We start from the raw sequence: 25,107 nt of genomic DNA, 5'->3' as shown, positions 1-25,107 counted from the left end.
CAAGTTATATCTATTCTATCTCAAAAAGGCTCTCTAACTCTCTAGTTTTTTACTCTAAGAAATGAACTCTCTTAGTATTTTTTGATAGTTAGGAATAAAGTCACTCACCCCTAATTATACTACTCCACCTCCGCAATGAATTGTGGAGATTACTTATATCCAAGGGTCCAAATGTGGAGATTAATTATCTAGAATGCTCCACACACTCTAAGAAGCTCTACACTCTTCCATTCCTTTCATATTCTTCCATGCTCTTCCATTTCTTTCATATTCTTCCATACTTTTCCATAAGGTTCCACACATCTCCAAAATATTTCAAGAGGATTTCACACTCTTCCACAAGCTTCTAGAGAGTTCTACACTTCTCTAGAGTTCTCTGGAATATTTTAAAAAATTCTACACTTCTACAGAAAGCTCTAGAATATTTTAAAACCTCTCCAATTAAGGAGAGATCCAACATAAAAGTGAATAGGAGAGCCATGGTTTCCTGATAACTGTGATTTTATTGAAACAAGCTTTGGAGTTGGAGTTTATATTTATAGATGATATATTTGCAGGGTTGTGTTGGATTTCTTCTTCGTGGTCTTTGAATCCAATTAAAGGCCCCAGTTTTTTTATGAGGGCTATGCTGGTATAATATTGCAATGCATATAAGTAACTTGAATCCCACAATGGTGAGATACTTATTTAATAAAAACTATATATTCAACCACTAACTTTCGTTAGTATTGAGTGAAACGGATAGTCTTAGAAAGAGTTTTCAATGTTGCTTTGTTTGTGTACATTTTAACACGTGTCTTGTCGCATATATTTTTACCTAGCAGATTTTTTATTTATTTATAAAAAAGTTACTTTTTCATTTCTTGCGGATAAAGAAAAATTGATGTTGAAAAGAAATTTTCAGTAAACCGCTCTAACTCTTTTAAACACCATATAAACGTAAATGTTGTTATTTGAATTCAAGGCTTTTAGGAATATCAATATTTGTTTTTATCATTAAAATTATTTGATTAGTTATTTTAATTAATTTAAGGTGATTATTAGGGGCAAAACCATAAATTGTAAACTGCGGTATTATAATTTAAAAATTAAAACATCTTAATAAAGTCATGTACATTAATGCATAACATTAATACCCTGTAAATTAATGTATAATATGGATAAAATATGGGTATAAATGAATAGAAAATTTGATGAATTGTTCGTATACGTTAGTTTATTAAGCAAAATAAACAAGTATGAAAAAAATTTATATTCGCTTAACAAATGAATAAACACTAACAAGGTAGTGTTTAGTTTGTTTATATTCATGAATAAGTTTGTTTATTAACTCATCTATACACATGTTTATTGACTCGTTTTATTATTAATGACATTTTCTTATAAAATATTAAAATGTTATTCCTCTATTTTTTTAACTCACTAATCTAGATGTGCTTACTTACATCGGTGTAAGCAGGGACGAAGCTCTCTTAGGGCCCAAAGGGGTCCCGATCCCTGTTAAAATTTATATATTCTATACAATTTTGGTTTAATTGTATTTTGGTTCATGTAAAAATAAATATTTAAATTTAAAAATTATAAAAACTTATTAAATATTTAATCAAGTAGGGGTTGAACTAAAGAATGATAAGTCTGTGTTCTCAATTTTTTGGTCTAATTACAATTTAAGTCGGTGTAAGTTTAATATATTATACAAATTAGAAATTGTCTTTTGAGTTTTGAGTTTTTTTTTTAATTTAGGCTGAATACAAAGTAATATTTCTACAAAGACTTTCAACTATTTGACAATGAACGCTCATACCCCTACATACGTGCTTGAACTCGAGACCTCAAGGATAACAATAATCCCTTAATCACTAATGTCATTTGGTTCATGTTGAATTTTGAGTTTAAAAACCTAATAAGTCTTTATATTTTTCTTAAATAGTTTAATATTCCGGCCCTGCCAATATTTAATTTTACTTCGTCCTAGGGTGTAAGTAATTGAGTATGTATTTATGATTAGGTAATATGATAGTGAAATATATACACACTTACACATGTACTTAAAAAATATATAAATCTATCACTATCTTTGTACTTAAGAAATAAACACATACTTATATAGACATAACTATGTACATTACCACCATTCATTTTTAAATTATTTTGGCCATCAATCTATTCAATTTTTAAGTTATATTTTTACTAAAAGAAGTTTTTATGATATGATTATCTTTGTGAGGTGATTTTGTATTTTTAATTAGTTGTACTTTTATAACCTTATTTTATTTTATACATATTTTTTTGATAATTCAGATTTTATTATCCAAGAAGCAATGTTTTGCTACAAAAAATCATCGATCCTAGAAAACATCAAGAATATACAGACTAATTACAAAAAGAATGATTGGTATTAATCAATACCCCAAGCAATACAAAGAATGGAGTTTACATCATCGATCCTATTAATATTTTCCCCCTTAGTTTAATTCCTACCAATTCTTTGATACAACTAAGTAATTCTTCAGTGCTTTGAGAACATCCTTTGAAGATTCTTCGGTTGTGTTCCTCCCATAAAACATAGATGGTGGCGTTCCAAGCAAGTTTGAGAATAGTGATTAGTAATGATTTACCTTTCCAAGAGTTGCTAGCCCAAGTAATCATGTCCTGCCAAGATAAAATAGTCTTGTGAATCCCATTGATATGTAAAATCTGCTCACGTAAATGAGAAGCAGTCTGGCAATCAAAGAACATATGATTTCGATTTTCCAAAGAATCATTACAAAGAACACAACTTTCATTAGAGACAATGCCTATGCATTGAAGGCGATCACGTGTAGGCAGCCTATCGATCACTGATATCCATGCAATGAGACTGTGTTTAGGGATGTATTATGGGAACCATATTATAGATTGCCAAGGAACTTTTCCCCCTTCGTTCTAATCTCTTGCCAGATTTGCCTTATCGATAGAGCTCCATTCTGAAAGGTCGAATGAGCTTCGGTTCGCAGCTTAAGTAATTTGTTGAAGCTCCAGCTTAGAGTTGAACATGTTTCCATTTGCCAAAAATCATTGCCCTTAAGAACGTAAGCATTTATCCATGCAACCCATAAAGAACCTTCACTAGTAAGGATATTCTTTATGAGTTTGATCATACATACTCGATTCCACTCTTTTAATTTTTTCAGACCAATGTCTCCCTCAGATTTCAACTGACAGATACTGTTCCAGTTAACTCTCGCACCGTTAGCCGTTTTATCAGAGCCTTTCCAAAAGAATCGACAACACAGTTGTTCAATCTTGTTGATTACAAAATGAGGTAGCAGTAATTGCCTGCACCAATAATTAGCAATGATGAACAACACTGCTCTGATAAGCTATAATCTTCCTGCGTAGCTGAGGTGTTTGTTGGACCAGAAAAGGAGCTTTGATTTGATGCTATCAATATGTGATACATATTTTTATGTTACACCGATAAATATATTAATAATAATAGATTTTGAGGGGGTGAATGTTAGATTGAAATGAGATTTTAGATTTTCTATTACTAAATATTTTATAAAAAAAATAAAAAATATATAGGATCAATTTTTTAAGGGGTATCAAAACTTTTTAATAACAATAATATATTTTTAATTTTTTATATTATATATATAATTTATATAGAAAAATATAATTTCTAAAAAAATTGATTCTATACTGACTCTGACAGTGATGATTATAAGGTAGTATTTATTCTAAATATTCTCAACCATTTAACAATAAAAACTCAAACACTCTTACAGTCTCTGATGCTCGAACTTGGGACTTCTAGGGATAACAATTGTCCCTTTCTCCACTACAGTTGCTTGGTTCATGCCATTTGATTAATCATTTTAAAATATATTTTTAGTTAGCCATCAAGCACACCTTCACCATAAACTATGATTCAACAACCTCAAATTGCATGTACTCACTCATCACATATACCCATATTTAGTGATATTCAATCAGCAGAGGAGGGAAATATAATAAATGTCTCAGAATTTTATTACTCTTTTAAAGTGAAAATGGATGAATACAAATGAGATGAGAAGACTCTCTATTTATCGTTAACTCTCACTCAATCAATTGTCGAAATCTGTTTACATTGCTAAGATCTATCAAATCAATACCAGATCCCCTAAGTCAAGAAAACCAAACCCAATTTATATCAAACAAGAATAATATATGATAATATATTATAACAAATTAAATTCTTAATATTGTATATACTTGAAAAAATTGTTAACTATAATATATGATAACAAATTAAATTCTCAATATTTACACTCTTGAACAATTTATTATTGATTTTTAGTCTTAATTTGACTATTAATTTTTTTATCAATTTCTTTAAAATTTAAAATAAGTAATTAAATTTTTAACAATGATAATATAATAATGATTAATGTAACAATTTAGATGTATTTTATTATTAATATAATATAATATTAAGTTAAAAATAATGTTAGAAATATATTTTTAAAATTAATTTATTATAAAATTGTATAAGACTATGTACCGTCAAGTTTAAAAAAAATATGCATATAAATAATGATGTGTATTTAAATTATCACATGAATTATCATATCAATTATATAGAAAATTTGACAATCTAATAATTATCATTACTAAACTCAAAATAAAAAATATATATATATAATAATTTTATTATTGTAATATAATAATAATATACATTTTCAACTAAAATTTACTCTCTTTTTTTATTCACAATCCTTTTTCCCGCTTTCTGTCTGTCTTGCCCAAAAAGCTGTCGTTTTAGCTTTCACAGTTCTTATCAAAACGCAGCCGCACACCTCCGTTTCCTCCCCATTTAAAAAACCGAACCGAACTAATCGAATAATGTGTCACCACGTATAACATCCACGTGTAGAAATTGTGTGCTTGGAAATTTTGTTTCCACCAACCGTCTACGCGTTCATGCTCTACTGGCTAAATCTCAACAACAATAAGGGTATTAAAATGGCCGCGAAAAGATGTAAAGAACCGCGGACATCTACCAAAATGGCGGAGCAAGCTTGTTGCAGATCAGGAGAAGAGAAAGAAAATGGAGAATCGAAGGGCATCAGCGTATGCGGCATGCAATTCGCATACGAATTGCAGCATCCGCTCTTCTTCGATTTCAATCTCGATATCACTCGTGGATCTCGTTGCCTTCTCGTCGGTGCCAACGGATCTGGTAATTTCAATCACTTTCGATTCCATTTTAATTCTAACAACGATGACTTCTCGAAAAATAAAGTTGATTCTATTTGTTTTCATTGTGAGCAGGGAAGACGACGTTGTTGAAAATTTTAGCAGGAAAGCATATGGTCGGTGGAAGAGATGTTGTGAGAGTACTTAACCGTTCGGCTTTTCACGACACTCAACTTGTTTGTAGCGGTGACTTAGCTTATTTGGGAGGGTCTTGGAGTAAAACTATTGGCTCCGCTGTCAGTAAAATTTCCTAACTTTTTTATTGTTTTGAGATTAGGTTTAGTTTTGAAAATTTGAGAAATTAGTCTATATATTCAGAAATTTGATTATTTTACTTAGCAAAAAACAGTAGTTCAAGTTTATATGTTAACTGATAACGAGACTAACTTCTCTGTTTCACTGAAAAACGAGGATAACCTTTGACAAATTAAATATCAACTTTTCAGCTTTCTTAAAGTAGAGAATGAAATTTGTAATTAAGATCCTAATGATCAATATCCACCATTTTTTAACTGTAATTTTACTGGGACCAACATATGCAGGGGGAGGTTCCATTGCAGGGGGATTTCTCAGCGGAACACATGATATTTGGAGGTGAGTGCAAATTATCTTCTTATTTGATTTCTGCTTTCCCTACTTGCTCCTTAGTTCACTTTTGAAAGTAGACAAGTTTCTTTTTGGATCCAATTTTATTGTTGGCAGTTGAAGGGATTGATCCTGCGAGGAGAGATCATTTGATTGAGTTACTTGATATTGATTTGCAATGGCGAATGCATAAGGTATCTGATGGGCAACGGCGTCGAGTCCAAATTTGTATGGGTCTTCTTCATCCTTTTCAGGTATATTTGAAGTTATGAATGTGCTATTTTTGTGTGATCAATAACAATAAAGCTTTACGAATCTCCTATTGCTATAATCTAGGACTGATTACTCGTTCTGGGTAATTTTGTGACTTTGCTATTTTGCATGATTACTCGTTTTTCTAACTTGTTTGCTGCAAACTTCATTTTTCAGGTTCTTTTGCTAGATGAGGTTACGGTGGACCTTGATGTTGTTGCAAGGATGGATTTACTTGATTTCTTTAAGGAAGAATGCGAACAGGTACTGACTTCAGTTCTTTGTTCTTACATTTAAATGCTGTGTGGACTGATATTGGAGTGGTATAAAACGAGAGGTTGCGTTTGAATAGGTGCTGGAACGTCGCTGGGTTGAATATTTCATAGGAAAAGCATATAACTGTTATAACTTTTCATCATCTGGTATGTTCTTTCTGCAACAGTCAGTCAAAATGAGAGTTTCATTTTGATTATAGACTTAGGGTACATTTGATACGGCTTTCTAAAAGTACTTTTAGTTAAAAAGCTTGTTTTGACCGCCAAATTAATGTTAAATGGTAAAAAATGAAAAACAAAATTGTGGTGGGAACGGTGGTTTCAAACCAACCGTAAAAACTAAGATTTATAGTTTTTTCATTTTCAACTTTACGTTTGTAATCAAATTATAATTTTACCCTTAATAATGCATGAGCTCCAATCAATTATGTATTTACATTTTATTTTAATAATTTAGTACTAACATACTTAAAAAATTAATTTATTACTTAATAGTTTATTTTAATTACTTACAAATAAATAAAATTCATAGTTTATATATTAAAATATTAACAATGAGTTATTATAAAATATATTTTTATTATAATCATATATATATATATATATTATATTTTAAATTTACAACATTATGTCTATAATGAATATTTTATCTTTTCAAACTTACTTTTTAACATTAATCTCAGACAGTTAAATTTTAAGTTGCACTTCTTACAACACTTTCAAAAGTCAATTTTCAAAAATTATACCAAATTGGTCTTTTGTCTTAATTCTTACATAGGCTCACTTATTCAATTGCTAACCACATCTATAACATAGACGTTATTGTTACTGTTCAATGTTCTTGTTACTGTTCAATCACTCTTTGGTGATTGCTTTATTCTACGACCAAAGATCTCATGTTCATTCTCTAGCTAATATTTTCTATTGTATTAGAGAGGAGCCACGATCGTATATGCTACCCACATTTTTGATGGGTTGGAGAAATGGGCAACACATCTGGCTTACATCCAAGATGGTCAATTGAAGAGATCCGGGAAGTTAACCGAAACGAATGAGTTGAAAATCTCAGAAAATTTGCTGTCTGTCGTTGAAGCCTGGCTTCGCTCTGAAACCAAGTCTGAGAAAAAGAAACCTTCTCAAGTCCAGAAATCCTCGCCTTGCGGAACTTCTCCTTTCATGTCGTCGAGGCACATGTCATACTACCGTTGATCTCTCTGAATCCGGTTATTTTTCAATAATTTTTATACGATTAGCAAAGTTCTTTCGTAGTCATCTATTGAGACGTATAGTCGGCCACAATTGCTTTATACGCTTGTTTAGCTCATGGTTATTTTTCAATAGTTCTGTAATTTGTAATCTACTTTGGCAGTGAAATATCTATATGATTTTTGTTGAAAGAAGTCGATGCTGAATAGGTGCTTCTGGATCTTGTTGGCTATACAAGTGAAGCCCTGATCCAACAATATGCCTTCGGGAAATAATGTTGTAATCTCATTTAATTAACGGAAATGCTTTGAGTTCGATTTGCAGATATCTTCTATGTTTTTCTGTGTCTATAAATGAAGGCATTGTTGCTTATTTTTCTGGGTGTAAAGGGTAGTCTCTTTAGAATTCTATGTTTTAAAATTATTAAATGGTGAAATTCTCTTTTGACCCCTCAGAATGATAAGTTTTAGTTTAATTCTAATAAAAAACTGTAATTTGAAACCAAAAGTGATGTAGTTATATTTTTATTTTTAAAAAAATTATGAAATCTTATTTTTTTCTATAAAAAAGTATCTTCGCCCATTTACAACTTGAATTTTGATGTGTCATTTTTGTTTGATGTTGCTTTCACCCGTCGGCACAAACGTGTGTCATCGTCATTAACCAAACCATGCATTATTATTACTTTTAAATTAATAAATTATTTGTGCAGACCCAACATATATTTTTACCTTTTAAGCGGTCACGTATTTTTAAAAATTAATTTAACGGGGTTGATATTTCATATTTATTGAAAAAAATTAAAGTTTAAAATTCGATGTTATTAATAAATTAAACTAAACTGATAAAATCATAGACTTAAACGTGTTAAAAATATAAATGTATTTTAAAGGTTAGAAGTTCGAATATTGACGTTTGTGAATGGAGCAAATTGGGTTGGGATGGGTTGGGAGGGTTGCCCTCGCCTCTGCAGTACTAAATCTGGATTAGTCGGTCAATAGACCAGATAACAGTAATTAATTTAAAAAAATTATTTATCTTATTCTTCGTATTTCTTTAAATCATATTTTCTAGGCTGATTAGAAGTACTTCTCTTCTTTGCCCTAATATTTTTTGTCTCATTCTCTTTTAAGTAAAATTAAAATTAGATTTAAAATTTATTAAAAAAATAGATTACATATAAAAATATATTATATATTTTTAAAATATTTAATTTAATTAATTGATTTATAAATTAAATATTACTAATTATATAACAAATAAATTTTAATATTATATGGGCTTAATAAAGCAGCATTGACCAAGAACGAGTTAAGACCTTTATTATAGTATTTTTCATGTCATAGCTTTATTTGTTAATATTATAATGATTTAATTTTATATATTATCAAACTAATAATTAGAATACGTTAACAATTAAAAGAATTAGTTTCATTTTAAATTTGTCCTTAAATTATGATTTTATTCAAAATTAATCCCTAAATTATAAAACATTTTTATCGTAATCCTTTTGATCATTCTTTTAGTGTACCTTTTACTTTACCGGTTAATAAAACTTAATATGTTTTTGAAGATTCTGAATTTTTTTAGGTTGAGTTTCATGATCTTAAAAAATAGATTAATTTTTTAACTAGTAGAATTAATGACGTTTTAATCAATTTAGAATGTTCATAACTTGAAGACTCATACAAAATATAATGATAATGATATTATGAGAATCGACATAGAATATTTTAAAATTTATGAATCAATTTAGAATGTTCATAACTTGAAGACTCATATATAATATTTTTAATGTTTAAAGACTAATTTAAAAGCTTACATAAAATTTAGAGACTAATTTAAGATGACATCATAATTTAAACATCTCCTTTATATGTTTGTTTACACAAAATTCACTATCATAATTTCCTTCTTATCATGAAAAAGAAAAATTAGAGACTACCCCAGATATCTAAGAAAGTTAATAATGGTAAAAATCACTACCAAAATGACGTGTGCTTAGTCTTTTAACTTCTTAGCTTCATCTCTGTGTCCTGGCTATGCCGGCCGCGCTGTTTCATTAAATAAATCCCCTGAAATATTCAAGTCTGCGGTCATCCTCGCCCCCACATTTCCCCTTTAAAAATGGTCTCCACCTTTCCTTTATCCCCTCCACCATTTTTCTGCTTCATCTTTCAAATGATGAAAGGAGGATTCAACGTGGTTCATGCGAGTACTCTAGCTATGATCCAGCCTCACCGTGAACCTCTATGGGATTTCACTACCACCGCCGTCAGTTCCGTCCCGAGGCAACAAGCACTCAAAACACGTTGCGTACACTCGGAGAGAAATGAACTCTCCGAGTGGGTCGAACAAGTCACCAAGCAACTCCTTGATGACTTGCCGGCTGAGAATACCGAAACCGATGATCACCGTACCATCTTGCAGGCAGCTGATACATCAATGGTATGTGAGGACAACTTTGCTCCATCGATTCTCGGTGATTTCAGGCCCAGGAAAAATGTTAGCGGTTGCGGCGAAGAGCATCGGTTCGATGAGCGAGGTTTAAGCTTGATAACGCTTCTTCTAGAGTGTGCGGTTGCTATCTCCATTGACAACCTCAGTGAAGCTCATAGAATGTTGCTTGAACTTACCCAAATGGCTTCTCCTTATGCTCTTTCTTGTGCGGAAAGGGTTGTCGCGTATTTCGCTAAGGCCATGTCTAGTAGGGTTATTAATTCGTGGTTAGGGATTTGTTCTCCCTTGATTAACTACAAAAGCCTTCATTGTGCTTTCCAAGGTTTTAACAATGTCTCTCCCTTTATCAAGTTCGCTCACTTCACCTCCAACCAAGCCATCCTCGAAGCGTTTCATCGGCGCGATCGGGTTCATATAATCGACCTCGATATCATGCAGGGCTTGCAATGGCCGGCCTTGTTTCATATCCTCGCGACGCGTATGGAAGGCCCTCCCCAAATCACTATGACCGGCTTCGGTAGTTCGATGGAGCTTCTAGTGGAGACCGGTAAACAGCTTTCAAATTTCGCTAAACGTCTCGGAATGTCGTTCGAATTCCACCCGATCACAAAGAAATTCGGGGAAACTGACGTTACTACCATACAACTCCGAAGAGGGGAGACTCTAGCGATCCACTGGCTACAACATTCACTGTATGATGCCACGGGACCAGACTGGAAGACAATGAGACTAATCGAGCAATTGGCTCCGAGAGTTGTCACATTGGTGGAGCAAGACCTGTCCCATGGTGGATCATTTCTAGACCGGTTTGTCGGATCCCTCCATTATTATTCCACCATATTCGATTCACTAGGGGAGTACCTACCGGCTGATGACCCCAACCGGCATCGCATCGAGCATTGCCTTTTGTATAGGGAAATCAACAACATATTGGCAATTGGGGGGCCGGCCAGAAGCGGGGAAGAGAAGTTCAAGCAATGGAGAAGCGAGCTGGCAGCAAGGAATTGCTTGGTGCAAGTGCCGATGAGCAGCAACTCGATGGCGCAGGCACAACTGATATTGAACATGTTCCCTCCGGCTCATGGCTATAGGCTGGTACAAGGAGATGGCACACTTAGGCTCGGCTGGAAAGATACTAGCTTGTTCACTGCTTCGGCTTGGACATCACATTCCTCTCGATAGCTAGAGATACCTTCTTTTGCAGTGATTTTTAATTATCTTCATCCTTTGTATTACATATATATATATATATATATATATATATATATATATTGTTTATCAAAAAAAAAATAATTCAATACTGCTATCAAGCGATCTTAATGGTTTAAGGGATGATTAATATTTTTTGAAGTTTCGGGCTCAAACACAAAATCTTTAGAGATATATGAATGTTCATTGTCATAATTAAGAGTCTTTTATACATATGTTATCTTATAATTGTCATAGTTTAATCATTTTTCATAATGTTAACTATGAACCTGATAGAACTATGTACTATTGAGAGGGGGACTTTTTCTAAAAAAATTAGTGTAATAGTATTTAAGGTACTAATGAGTTTAAATATTATTATTATTTATTGAATTTCAATATTAATTAAATTTAACATTGTTTCCAAATTTGACATATAAATATTCAACCGTCTTTTTCGAAATTAGAAAATTTGACTCTCCGAATGTTCAATTTTAGTTTCATCACTGGTGATGAAATTCATTTTTTTATAGTTACCTGATCAAAATAAAAATATATTACTACATAATTTACAATAAATTTAATTAGTTCAACTTTTACAAATTGGGGTTTAAATAGTTAAAATCCTCTAAAATAAATGAAATATCCCTCATAAACTTCAAATTTGCCAATGAGGTCCCTCTCATAAACTGAAAAAATTTAATTACTCGGATTTAATTCACATTATAAAAATTGACAAACACGGGAGAGCCCAAGACACGAACGGTGTAGATGGATAGAGAAGTAAATCCAACGGTGAAACATCATTCAAAAGCTAATATTAAATAATTTCCAATAGAAAAACGGATAAGGATTACGGATGAGATGACCATTAGTCAAAGCAAGTAGACCGTATAAATATACGTATCTTATTTCTTTTACAGATTTTATAATTTTCACCTTCAAAGACACTGAAACGCTCCACGCGCTTCGCTGTTTTCTTTCTATCTTTCCTCTTCCTTCTCCTCCTCCGCACCCAGCGGTTTCCTCTCTGTAAGAAAATTCCGATATTAGTAATCCTTTTCTCTTCCTTCGTTATTATTATTTATTATCAGTTCTTAACGAACAGAAACTGTCGAGGGAAGTGGTTTCTAAGTTTTGTTTTCGAGGCAAAACGGGTTGAATTTCGAAGAATTTGGTGTTTCACTTTATTCATAGCTTGAAGATTTAGGTTTTCGGTGAACGGCGTGATTTAAGCGGTGAATTTCCACTTCCGGTGAGAAATAAAAGATCGTGTAGTCTTTTTCCATAACAATCGGAGTGAAGTTTTGTAATTATATTTTCCTGCGGCATCGTCAAGTCACCTAGATTTTGAAAGCGCTTTTTAGCAAGAAATTTCTTGAAGGCGAAGTGGCGTTGGTTTCTTTTGACTGTTGCATTTGAAGAATTGAAAGCGTTAGGGTTTTAGAGTGGTTGATAAGGTAGGCGAGATGTCATTATCTTTAAAAATGGAGATTGATACAATGGACGACGTTACTTGTTTGGACCCCGAGCTTTTGCAGCTTCCTGAAGTGTCTCCATTTGCACTAAAAACCAGTCCTCAAATTGTCGAGGACTTGTTCGCTCAATGGCTTTCGCTTCCAGAGACCGGCCATCTGGTACTTCATTTTTCAAAAAATTAAACTATTTTTACTATTGATTTGTCTATATGTTTTTTCAATATTTCGTAGATAGTAGATTTTGTATTCAACTTTAATTGGCTGCCTATTGATGAATATAATGTCTAATGTTGTTAACTGTTGTAATTTGAAAGTCAAATTATTTTAATTAAAGCGTGAATTAGTAATATATTGATGTCTTTGAATCTGACTGGTGAAGTAAACCTCAAGATGACCGGTGTAGGTTTCCATGAATGGCTGGTCATTACCACCAGTTCCATATAAAACCCATAGGAATAAAACTCAAGTTATGAGGATTAGATAGAAGTATAAAAACTAATTATTTCCAAGTAAGGGACATAATCACAGACATAGCTTCAATATTATAAAAAAGAAAAGGAGTTGAATATTGTTGATACTTCAGCATTCTGTGTGATGGATCATGAGTTACCATTGTTATGATGCCACTGTGGTTTTTTGAAAGTGGAAAACAACAGTGTGTAGATGGGTACGAACTTATATTTATTGCAACCTAGAACAAACATCTCTGACATTTTGACTCGTAGTCATAGAGTAACTTATTTGGAAGTTTTTATGGTAGTAAATGAAAATACTCGATTCGAGTCATGTTAATGCCATTAGTTCATGTTAATAGATTATGAAATTCATTTCTATTAACATGGTATTCAACAGACACATGTATGTCTGCATTATTTGCATAAGTTGGATGTGTTATGTGTTTGTAATCTTTATATTCAATGTAAGTTATGTTTAGAGTTTGATGTATCAATTTAACTTGCACTTCTGCACTCCTCCCTTTATTTTGGAGGAAAAATGTTTTTTTTTTGTGGGGGGGGGGAATTGTAACACTGCATGTGGTACCTATAAATTTATGGTAGAATTTTGTAAGATTTTGAGATTTTTTCATTATTACTTTTTAAATGGCTATGATAGGGATAATTTTTGTTTTCCCTGATGACTGAATTTGATATAGTTGGGAACTATGAGAAGTTAGAATCTTTCCTGCAGTTAGGTCATTTTCTTTTCTGTTTGCTAGATTTTCCTTTGCTAGCAATTTGTATCTATCAATACATGAATGTTTTTTATCATGCAACAAACTTTCATTTCTTGAGAACAGGTGAAATCTTTGATTGATGATGCGAGGGCAGGGACTGCAGTAAATGCCTGTGCGAACTTTTCTAATGGAAATGCTGTTGGGAGCAATTCTTTTCCTTCCATGTTTTCCAGTGCCAGTGCACCTCCACTTTCTCCAAGAAGCTCATCTGGTTCTCCTCGCTCATCCAAGCAGAAATCGAGCCCTTCAGCTCTTGGCTCTCCATTGAAATTACTTAGTGAATCAATGCAAGAAGTTATTCCACAGGTTTGTTTGATATTGGAAGTCCTCTTCCAGATATTGTTATATTGAAAGCTTTTATTAGATTTGTGGTTTTGGGCTTTACCACCTAAAATTGCTAAAAAGTAATTATAAAGTTTGTCTGATAATTGCTTGCAGTTTTATTTCCATAATGGTCGTCCTCCTACAAAGGAATTGAAAGAACAACATCTTTCTGAAATTAACATCCTTTTCGATAATCCTCTAAATGGATTGAAAATAGATGGTGAGATATATAATTGATCTTTTCTGTTCATTTGTATTTTAAGTCCCCCCACCCCTGCACATTATCTTCCAGTTATTAAGGTTTAAAAAAACCCTTGAAAACTGAACGAAATAATGTTTTTCTCTGGCTATGCAGAGTTTAAAACAGTGACAAAGGAAGTTTGCAAGCTACCATCTTTTCTCTCTTCCGCGCTTTTTAGAAAGATAGATGTAGACTGTGTGGGATTAGTGACCAGGTATGCACTCGATTCATCTTTGTAGATGAATAGTTGTTTTATGTGGCTGCTGAAGCAGTCTGGTGAAAGTACTTAATAGATGGTGTTGACTGCATTATTTGATAGTGCTTCTATCGTACATTATTAAGTTTAACACTTTGTTTCAGAGATGCTTTCATCAAGTATTGGATGGATGGCAATATGCTGACAATGGATATAGCAACTCAAATATTTGAAATTCTTAAGCGGCCAGACCAAAGTTACCTCACTCAGGTTTATTTTGCACTCCATCTCTCATAGGTTTTCCTTTTGTTTTCGCTTTGAAATAATTGTTTTGATTAACAATTGTTCCTCTGTTAAAATTATCCTCTCAAAGGCCTAAAGTTTCATGTATACTTTTCTTCATAACATCATTTGGGATTTGGGATGCAGGTTGACTTCAAACCTGTTGTCCGAGAGCTTTTGGCAACCCATCCAGGATTAAAATTCTTGCGAAACACACCTGAATTTCAAGATAGATATGGTATGCATTTTCTTAATTGTGAGTTATTTTAATAATGTCTATCAAGCTGTGAATCTATTTCCTTTTTTCATGTCTTTTTTTTTTTTAATTATTTGTGCAAAGCTAGATTAGTTTTTGAACACGTAATCTACCAGCAAATTTGAATGCAGTCCCATTGATTGATTCAATCTCAAGGATGGTGATTTTGATGGGAGAACATCATAGGCATAATTTATGAAGGTGTTGTATGCATAGTATACGACATAAGTCTAATGTTCTTATAGGCTCCTTGCCCTAGTGGGTTGACAAGCACTCAGAAGTTGGAACATGTTTTTTTTACAGCAGCAAATTTATACATCCTGAATTGGCATGTTGAATTTGTACGTGCTGATTTTATAATTTTCCTGTGGAAATCTCATCAAAAATTGATTCTTGAACCTCATGAATAAAAATAAATTTAGAGCAGTTATTGAATGAGGAATATTTAGTTGGTGAAGAACACATAAAGAATAATAACCAGGAGATTCTATGCAGTTTTTGTACGATAATTGTGTAATTAAGGTAAAGGGCCAGTAAATGGGGTTCTAAAGATGGGAATCGTTGTGCTTGATTCTTGAGACAACATATTTGCTTCAGGAATTGTTCCCACATCATTTAAAATTAAGGGAGAAAGAGGGTGAGGAGGGGATCATTCTCTCTTTATTGTCAAGCTGAAAATGCCTCTAGAAGAGTTGGTTTTGGTCTAACTGTTGAGGTGGTACCGAGGACCATTTCATTCTTTTATGTTTTATTTTTGTTTCACCAATGATTGGACATTCAATACTGGCACAACTGATACTGGACAATATCAATTTCTTTGTTAATGTTTCAGCTGAAACTGTCATATACAGAATCTTTTATACCATGAATAGATCGGGAAATGGCCGTCTTACCCTCAGGGAGCTCAAATGTGGAGAACTGATTTCTGCCATGGAACATGCAGATGAGGAAGAGGACATTAACAAAGTCCTTAGGTTGGTATCTGGGGTGAACAACTTTACAGTATATGTGCTTTATTTTATTGAAAGCTGCAACATACAAACCCTTGCACACCAAACAGTAATTATGTAAAACCGAGACTACAATATCTCCATCTACTGTCTTTAGTTGGATGGTAAAAGCAAGGAATTTATTTCCCCTTACATTGCTGAATGGTCTGTGAACAATTGAACATTGTTCAAAGCTGTTTATCAAATTGTTGTCACGTGAATTACTAATGCTGCAAATTGTACCTCTTTCTTCTTCTTTTAGGTACTTCTCGTATGAACACTTTTATGTTATATACTGTAAGTTCTGGGAGTTGGACACAGACCATGATTTCTTCATCGACAGGGAAAGCCTCATCAGATATGGCAATCATGCCCTTACCTACAGGATTGTTGATAGGATTTTTTCACAGGTTGGTTTGCCCTCGTTCTCAGTCATCTTATCTAAATTTCTGAATCAATTAGACTCTATTTCAAGTACAATAAAACTTTTCCTATATATGATGTTGCTTTGGCTGCAATTGTAAATGCATGAATTCCATCTCAGGCTCCTCGGAAGTTTTCCAGTGAGTTAGAAGGGAAGATGGGTTATGAAGACTTTGTTTACTTCATGCTTTCAGAGGAGGACAAGTCATCCGGCCCTAGTATTGAATATTGGTATCTTTATATTTGTTTTTACATCTCACATTTCCTAAAGAAATTACACTACAGAGTTTTAGACTTCCCTTGGTTGGATGGAAAATGGAAGGATGGGGTAGAGAAGTGGATAGAAAATAAATTTTGAGTGTGCTTGGTAGGAAATAAAAGTGGGGGAAAGAAAAGGAGAGGGATGTGACTTGATTCAAAATATGTATTTTTCAAAGCTTAATTTTCTTTTCATTTTTCAGCTCTACCAAACAATGAATGGAAAGGAAATTATATTTTCTTAAAAATTTTCCGTCCTTCCAACCAGTTACACCATTGGAAAGAAAAAAAATGTTTTTTCATCTTTCCATTTTTCTAACCCTTAAATTTTCAATCTTCCCAATCTTCTCTCCACTCTACCAAGCAAAGCCTTGCAGGGTTTTGTTGCTTATCTGAAGTGAGTTGAATTCTTGTTGTCTAGGCATTTACAAGTCCAAAACACTCCTTGTTTATCCCTCCCTGGTCTTAGGCTGACATGGGTAGAGTTTTAATTTATGTTTTCCAGTTCTCCTGCAAAATTCTGTGGTTCATCATATCAAATGAACATTTGTTTGCAAGAACAATATACAACCGTTCTTTTGTGCCTTGTATCATCAAAAACTTTTTCCCTGATCTACTAGATCAGCTTTTATCATCTGATTAGTTATCTCTATAGGTTCAAGTGCATAGATTTGGATGGAAATGGTGTGCTCACTCCAAATGAAATGCAATTTTTCTACGAGGAGCAGCTGCACCGAATGGAATGTTTGGCCCTAGAACCTGTGCTCTTTGAGGACATATTATGTCAAATCATTGACATGATTGCACCTGAGGTTGAAGCTACTTTCTTCCTAAAAACCGTGATTTCATTTTACCTGCTTGTTGCATGTGAAGATGATGCAACTTGCTGATATTTTGCAGAGAGAAGATTGTATCACACTACGGGACTTGAAAGGGAGCAAACTTTCAGGAAATGTTTTTAACATCCTCTTTAATCTTCATAAGTTTATGGCATTCGAAACCCGTGATCCATTCCTTATTCGGCAGGTCAGTGATTGCACTATTAGATATTGAGCGTTAAATTGATGCTAGTTTAGTTCTCTGTGATGTCAGTAACCTGCTTTTTCTTTTCCCTTTTGGTGTGTGCGTGGGTGAGCAGGAACGAGAGGATCCAACTTTGACAGAGTGGGACCGATTTGCACATAGGGAGTATATCAGGCTTTCAATGGAAGAAGATGTCGAAGATGCCTCAAACGGAAGTGCTGATGTATGGGATGAGTCCCTTGAAGCTCCATTTTAAGTTTCCTGAAGCAAGTTTCGTAGGACCCTTGGTCAAACATATTCGGAATGAATGAAGCTACATGGGGATACTGCTGCTGCCAAAAATACGAAGTCGGTTCGAATAGCTTTTACATGCATATATTCTGATCAGCATGATATATGCATTGCCGTGTCGTGTGCGGGAAAGAGCCGGTTGCTTCATTCGACGAGGGATGATCCCGTACCTTCCTTGTTCAGTATGAACAGTATATTATTCGTTAGTGTGTTAAATGTCGTTGTTTCGTTTCATTAATTGATTAAACAACCATTTGCTGTTATGATTGCCGGTGGGCTCATCCCTTCTCTTTTGCTTTTTCTTTTGGGTTCTGTAGTCTGTATAATGTAGATCTTCTTCTTTTGGGATTTTGTGGGGAAAGGGAAATTGCAATTTATGGAACATAAGTTTTAGAACAAATCCAGTATTTAAATATTTAGTATTTTTACGTTGACTTTTTTTTACGTGTGAGTAATGAGTTTTGCATGTTTATAATCACACTTAATTAAGTACAATGTATAAATGAAATTACAAACACAATCAAATAACATTTAAATTTTAATTTTAATAATATTTAAATTTTAATTGAACCAAAAATTTTGACCGTTTCCATCATATATTTAAGATAATTGATCAACATACTGGTAATTTGTCACAATTTAATTGATTATTAAATGATAGATATCAGTGTAAAAAATTATTAAGTTCAAGGATCAATTGATGTATTAACCTCTAATATATGATTTTACTTGGATGGGGAACTATCAATTCTCGAATTAGGACGATGTCTTCCGCCTTTGTCGGATTTAGTACAACGAAAATAAAATAAAATACTTGGCGGTTTTTCCATTGACAACGGCGTATTTCAGCTTAAAATAAGAAACTTCATTTTTTCCATCTTACCAAATAATTGAATAAATCAATATTTAATTCCTGACAACATATTTTTTTAATTCGGTCCCTATGTTTAGATTTTTCGTCCATTTAATGACATGAAATTTAAGGATTAATGTGAAAAGATTTGTCAAAATTTAAAATTGATATGTAATAGAAACGAGTTTAGAGGATAAATTAAAGGAACTTAATAAATTTAGGGACTAAATGTTGCTTTATCATGTATCTCATTTCATCCGCATCATTCTTCATTGCGTTGTTCCATGACTGTCTTGTCTCCTAGAAAATAGCAAAAGAAAGAAAATAATTACAAAAGAAACGCTTCGATGAAGGAACTTTTTGTACAATTTCCAATCCGTTGCTACTTGCCTGAAAAGGAGTTGGCTTTTCCCATCTAATCTCACCACTCTGCAAAGTAAGCTTTAAAAGACAACGATAATAAGATGTAAAGATGCAATTTTTCAACCTGTAATTTGAGAAAGAAAAAATAATTTTAGTGATCGAAAATACCTTGTAATATACGATTTTAATTAATTTTTGTTGGATATGCGAAAATGACCAACAAATTCGCAACGCGATCTCGAATTCGCAACGCGAACAGGTAAATCGCAACTTGAATTTTAGTACTGTTTACCTATATCGGTAATTAGCGTTGCGAATTTGAAAATCGCGTTCGCATCGCTAATTACCGATATAGGTAAACAGTACTATCGCAATGTAAATAGTACTATTGCAATACGATTTTCAAATTCGCAACGTTAATTACCGATATAGGTAAACAATACTATCGCAATGCGATTTTCAAATTCGCAACGCGATTATCAAATTCGTAACGCTAATTACCGATATAGGTAAACAGTACTATCGCAATGCGATTTTAAAATTCGCAACGCGATTTTCAAATTCGCAACTCTAATTACCGATATAGGTAAACACAACTATCGCAACGCGAATTTGAAAAATCTCGTTGCGATTTACATATTCGCATTGCGTATTTGGAAACTGTGTTATGAAATTGGAGTTCGCGTTGCGAATTTGTTGGTCATTTTCGCAAATCCAAAAAAAAGTTTGTTAAAATCGTATATTATAAAATATTTTTGGTCACTGAAGTTATTTTCTCTTTGAGAAATTATGATTTGTTCCTTTTTCCTGTATATGGATTTGGATCCTCCATGATGAAGAAGAGGGAGTCTGCTCCAAAAAGGCTGATGTGTTGTTTTGAATTTGAGCAATATTTGAATCCACCATTTGATGGCCTAGTGATGATATTTGTTTCTGGATTTCATCAATGAAATTGATCTGACATCCGATTGTTAAAGTCTTTAGCTGTTGAATGCTGCCAAGATGTTATTTGTTTGTTTGGTTTCTTTCATGCAGGGTGATGATTTTCACCATTTCCTTCTTTCTATTTGCCAGTGACAAACGGTTTAATGTTTTTACTCACAGTTTTCTATGTATTATGTGTTAATGTCTTTAATTTGATGGCGTTTTAATGGCAGTAAATGATTAGGGTCGCTTGTTTAGAATTTCGATGGTTGGCTGGGCGGCAATGCAGAGATATGAACAGAGGAGTTGGAGTCCTTTTATCCCATAAGACCCGAAAGCTTAGCTGATATTCCAAAGACTCGCTCTCGGCCTAGGGTCTGCATCTTTCACTCACCACTTCCCTTGATTTTCTCTTCACTTCTGTTTATGTTTGTATGCATTTTTCCCAGGTAGGGAAAACACTAAGTGCAAGAAGATGGCAGGCTGCATTCTCCGAAGATAGTCACCTGGATATAGAAAAAGTTCTTAGGCGGATCCAACGAGGAGTGTGCTTCATTCGGGTTCTGTTTATAATTACGCTGCTTTGATAACACATACACGCACATCTTTTTTATATCTATATAGGCAATTTGGATTAAAGAACAGACACATGCTGTTGGACATTGAATGAGTGTTGCAGCATTTAAAATTTTTGGATAGGATTATGAGTTGATTAGATGAGAGTTCTAAGAATCATGGCTTTAAAGTCTTTAATGAAATTCTTTAATTTTGTTCAATGTGCGATTGCCGTAGCGAGTTCTATGTTATTAGCACACTAATAATCAAAACATCGTATTTTCTCCAATGCCAGTGCATATTTGTGTATATGCACATGTTTTTGTCTCTTTTTTCATGATTGTTATTCAACTGGGTGCCTGCTCTGTCATTTTACACTGGTGTGGTTTGCAGATAATTATTTAATGTTTATCATGTTGAAAGTTCAACAACTTATATCGAATCTCAAGAATTAATTGTTATTTGCTTTACTTGATTTGTTATGGTAGGGTATTCACCCTTCAATCAAAGGGTTAGTCTGGGAATTCCTTTTAGGTTGCTTTGATCCTAACAGTACCTTTGATGATCGGAATCAGCTTAGAGAACAAAGGAGGTAACAACTTTATGATTCAATCACAATGCTCTGCATTTTGTTTCTCTTAACGATGATGTTGTACTTTTCGTAAGTTGGTCGATCATCATGACTGAATTTTTCACACTACCCATCCCAGGGAGCGTTATGGCTTTTGGAAGACCGAGTGCCAGAATATGGTGTCAGTTGTCGGTAGTGGAAAGTTCATTATACAACCAATTATTACCGATGATGGCCAACCGATAGGAGTCGAAGGTTGTGATGTGCCACATGCTGTTTCAGACAAGAAAGTTGCCCAGTGGATGCATTCCTTGCATCAAGTCGGTATGTACGGTGTATAGTTTCATGCTCAACTGATTGGATCTTCTGTATACTTTACGGCATCGGAACATAAATGTCTAGCATATTCTTATTAACATTCTATGATGCTGGGTTAATGGCATGAATAAACCGGGCTTCCTTTGCAGCTCTAGATCATCAATGCATCCGTCTAAAATTACAATTGTTGCTTTGGTTAAATTTCAAAGGTCCTTATGTACTTGATGTATGTGGTCTGTAGGTTTGGACGTTGTTCGAACTGATCGAGCACTTTTCTTTTATGAGGATGAAGCTAATCAAGCAAAACTCCGGTATATTCTATGATGTTCTTGCTATATATTCTTGGGTAGAGATGATGATATCGGTTATGTTCAAGGTGAGTAGCAGCTGGTAGTTGCGTTATTTTTTTTACCAAGCTTAAATTCTCTCATCCTCGACATTTTCGGCTTTGTTCTTTCATGAGCAGGAATGAATGACATCTGCTCTCCGATAGTAATTCTTCTTGAAGACGAAGCTGACGCCTTTTGGTATTTTGAGCGCGCAATGCGCAGATTGGTAAAATGTTTATTTCTTGCAGTATTCTTGATAGCATAATTGATTAGTAATTCGTCTTTCGTGCTCGTTTCCGTATAATGTTTACGGTTTTATATTCCGTGAAGTACGAAGTCGGACTTCTGGTTTTGTTTTTGTCAACAGAGGGAGAACTCTAGGTGCAGTACAACTTCAATAGGAGTGCAATCCCAGCTCGGTACACTTTCACAAGTAGTTAAAACCGTCGACCCTAAGCTTCATCAACACCTTGGTATGCCTTTTCCATCTTCATGGTTTTACAAATTTTTTTTACGCCGCTCGACTAAAATCTCGAGAATTTTGTGTGACAGAGGATCTAGATGGCGGCGAGTATTTGTTTGCATTTCGCATGCTAATGGTGCTTTTCCGGAGAGAGATCTCTTTTGTCGATGCTTTGTATCTTTGGGAGGAGAGAGGAATGATCTCTTTCTAATTATACTAAGACAGAGATTGGTTCAAGGTAATGTGGGCAATGGAGTACAAGTATCTTCTGCTACTACGAGCAACCGGATGCTGCTCTAGATAACCACACTGCACAACCAGTAGATCGGAAGATGCTTAAGCAGTACGGTAAATTCCAAATAAAAAATGTGCAGCGTGGACATGGGGATAAAAGCAGTGCACTCTCGGTCTTCCTTTTTGCAAGCGTTCCCGAGACCAAGAATAAGTAGATTCTGAAGGATGCTAAGGGTCTCGACGACATTGCCAATGTATCTCTCTCGTGCTCGTAAATCTTCGATTCTGCAGCATTTCTCTCGCCTTTAAAGTCTTCTTCTTCTTCTAGATATTGGGTCAGATTACTCGAAACTTGGATGCCAAGAAAGCATGTAATCAGGCACTGAAGATTCAAGACAAGTACTTGAAAAAGGTAAGTTTATATATATATATATATATATATATGAAAACAGTTCATTAAATGGATAAATTGGTTATTTATTTATTTATTTGCATTTTTTTAAATGTAGGCCAACAAGTCATAGGTGCAATCTCTTCAGACCATAAACTTTTGTATACTTCAATATCATTTTTCTTCTGATATTTTAACCTTTCCTTGGTTTTTGTATTTTTTTTTGTAATGCTTAATTCTGCAATTCGTGGTGTAATAAATTTGATTTAGTTTATTATATTTATTGTAATTTTGTTGATATAACTATCACTATTTGACTTATTGACCGATTAATTAAAATCAATTACTGTAAAAATTTATTAGGTGGATGATTCTAATTTTATATTTTATTTAACCGATAATTAATTATGATGTTATTGTATTTTTTTTATAAGATAAACCTCCTAAAGTTATTATTATTAAACTGGTTATAGTCTAGGAAAATGAAAAAAAAGCTAAAAAAACTAAACCCCAATGTTTAGGCGAGAAACATAAAAGGAAACTCAAAAACAAATTGGCCATTTTTCTCATCTAAAATTGTGTTTTTAAAGTTTTTTTTAGAAGTAAAATATATATTTTTATAGTTTATGATACTTGAGTGTAAGATCTCTAGGAATAACACCCTTAACGTTTAGAGAATACATAAACTATATGTTATATTTTTAGAATTAGTATCAAACTGGCATAATAAATAAGCTATGGAGGTTAAATTTCGTATTTTTGCTGATCATAATTATGTAAAACTTATAGAAAATTTTAAAAACGTGATTAATTATCATTAACTAATCACTTTTGAAATTAATATAAGTAATTACTTCTTAGAGAGCGATTTGTTGTGGAAGACGGGTTAATTTCCACCAATAATAACAAATTCACCTTGAAAACTATTATCTAGGTGACTAGTGTGAAAACGATTGTACTAAAAATCACCCCAAGGTAGATTCTCAAGAAAGAGTGGAGGGGTCACAATGATCCCTCTTAAAACCCACTCTCCTTAGACAAAACTACCAAGACAAGTAATTTTAACAGGACAATAATTAACAACTATACCCGACAATAGCTATTAAATGGACATAAAAGAGAACACCAAAATTTAACGAGGTTAGGCCAAAATTATGCCTAAGTCCTCGAACACTACTAAAATAATATTTCACTAATAGATAAAATATTACAAAGAGAGAGAAAGAGTACAAATAGCCTTTAATATAGAAGACGACTTATATTTGTGGGGATGATTATCTAAGGATGAGGAGGGCTTTATTTATAACAAAGAATTTCCCCTCATCCTTATACAAAACCAATGTGGGATTCAAAATTTGCCAAAAACCCAACAAATCTCCACCTTGGCAAATTTCACACACATCTCTCAAAAAAATCCAATCTTCAGTAGTGTCTGCAAATTCATCTTTCAATTTGTAACAATATTGACCAAGTCTAAACAATGTTTAAACTTGACCGCAGTTACAACTTTTGTCAATATATCAGCAGGATTCTCAGTGGTCCGAATCTTCTGGATTATGACTCCACATTCTTCTAGAATCTCTCATACAAAGTAATATCGAACATCGATGCGCTTCGTCCTTGCATGGTAAACGTGGTTCTTTGCTAAATGAATAGCACTCTGACTGTCACAATGCACTTTGATGTGCTTTTGTTCCATTCCCAATTCACCAAGCAACCCTTGAAGCCAAATTGCCTCATTCACAGCCTCTGTAACTGCCGTATACTCTGCCTATGTAGTAGACAAAGCCACAATTGACTGTAAGGTGGACTTCCAACTGACTGGTGCTTTTGCAAATGTAAACACATAACCAGTAGTTGATCGACGCTTGTCCAAATCACCTGCATAGTCTGAATCACAATACCCAACTACACACTGACCA

At 33.5% G+C, this 25,107-nt stretch overlaps 3 protein-coding genes and 1 pseudogene across 4 annotated transcripts; all 4 read left to right on the top strand.

The window, feature by feature from the left end:
- Positions 1 to 4,869: 4,869 nt before the first annotated feature.
- Positions 4,870 to 7,856, top strand: LOC120126932 (ABC transporter I family member 21-like). 2 transcript variants are annotated; one of them, XM_039144968.1, is made up of 6 exons: positions 4,870 to 5,206; positions 5,299 to 5,459; positions 5,766 to 5,817; positions 5,926 to 6,062; positions 6,238 to 6,324; positions 6,413 to 6,544. In XM_039144968.1, the coding sequence occupies exons 1-6, from the start codon at positions 4,948 to 4,950 to the stop codon at positions 6,527 to 6,529; spliced, it is 813 nt and encodes a 270-aa protein (XP_039000899.1). In that variant the 5' UTR covers positions 4,870 to 4,947; the 3' UTR covers positions 6,530 to 6,544. The 2 variants fall into 2 exon arrangements, with proteins under 2 accessions (XP_039000899.1, XP_039000898.1); XM_039144967.1 differs by lacking the exon at positions 6,413 to 6,544 and adding an exon at positions 7,269 to 7,856 and having other exon boundaries at positions 4,874 to 5,206.
- Positions 7,857 to 9,668: 1,812 nt separating this feature from the next.
- LOC120126877 (protein SCARECROW-like) lies at positions 9,669 to 11,183 on the top strand. The gene has a single exon (XM_039144931.1). The coding sequence runs from the start codon at positions 9,669 to 9,671 to the stop codon at positions 11,181 to 11,183; it is 1,515 nt and encodes a 504-aa protein (XP_039000862.1).
- Positions 11,184 to 12,166: 983 nt separating this feature from the next.
- LOC120127117 (serine/threonine protein phosphatase 2A regulatory subunit B''alpha-like) lies at positions 12,167 to 18,502 on the top strand. The gene is made up of 12 exons (XM_039145115.1): positions 12,167 to 12,826; positions 13,965 to 14,207; positions 14,340 to 14,445; positions 14,581 to 14,680; positions 14,827 to 14,932; positions 15,092 to 15,182; positions 16,033 to 16,174; positions 16,452 to 16,599; positions 16,734 to 16,843; positions 17,526 to 17,682; positions 17,771 to 17,896; positions 18,009 to 18,502. Exons 1-12 carry the CDS (start codon positions 12,659 to 12,661, stop codon positions 18,147 to 18,149), a joined length of 1,638 nt encoding a protein of 545 aa, XP_039001046.1. The 5' UTR covers positions 12,167 to 12,658; the 3' UTR covers positions 18,150 to 18,502.
- A 2,119-nt stretch (positions 18,503 to 20,621) lies between these two features.
- On the top strand, positions 20,622 to 23,318 carry LOC120126875 (annotated as a pseudogene).
- The last annotated feature ends 1,789 nt before the right edge of the window (positions 23,319 to 25,107 follow it).

Source organism: Hibiscus syriacus, unplaced genomic scaffold (genome assembly GCF_006381635.1).
Source record: "Hibiscus syriacus cultivar Baekdansim isolate YM2019G1 unplaced genomic scaffold, ASM638163v2 tig00110462_pilon, whole genome shotgun sequence".
In the NCBI taxonomy this organism is placed as follows: Eukaryota; Viridiplantae; Streptophyta; class Magnoliopsida; order Malvales; family Malvaceae; genus Hibiscus; species Hibiscus syriacus.
Note: the sequence above shows the minus strand (reverse complement) of the source record. Positions and strands in the feature narration are given on the sequence as shown.

Excerpts from the sequence above, each read along its gene's own strand:
- LOC120126932 (XM_039144967.1), top strand. The coding sequence starts at position 4,948 with ATGCTCTACTGGCTAAATCTCAACAACAATAAGGGTATTAAAATGGCC. Across the intron at positions 5,460-5,765 it reads GTAAAACTATTGGCTCCGCT|GGGGAGGTTCCATTGCAGGG; the intron begins GTCAGTAAAATT and ends CAACATATGCAG. Across the intron at positions 6,063-6,237 it reads GTCTTCTTCATCCTTTTCAG|GTTCTTTTGCTAGATGAGGT; the intron begins GTATATTTGAAG and ends TTCATTTTTCAG.
- LOC120126877 (XM_039144931.1), top strand. The coding sequence starts at position 9,669 with ATGGTCTCCACCTTTCCTTTATCCCCTCCACCATTTTTCTGCTTCATC.
- LOC120127117 (XM_039145115.1), top strand. The coding sequence starts at position 12,659 with ATGTCATTATCTTTAAAAATGGAGATTGATACAATGGACGACGTTACT. Across the intron at positions 16,600-16,733 it reads TTGATAGGATTTTTTCACAG|GCTCCTCGGAAGTTTTCCAG; the intron begins GTTGGTTTGCCC and ends ATTCCATCTCAG. Across the intron at positions 16,844-17,525 it reads GGCCCTAGTATTGAATATTG|GTTCAAGTGCATAGATTTGG; the intron begins GTATCTTTATAT and ends TTATCTCTATAG.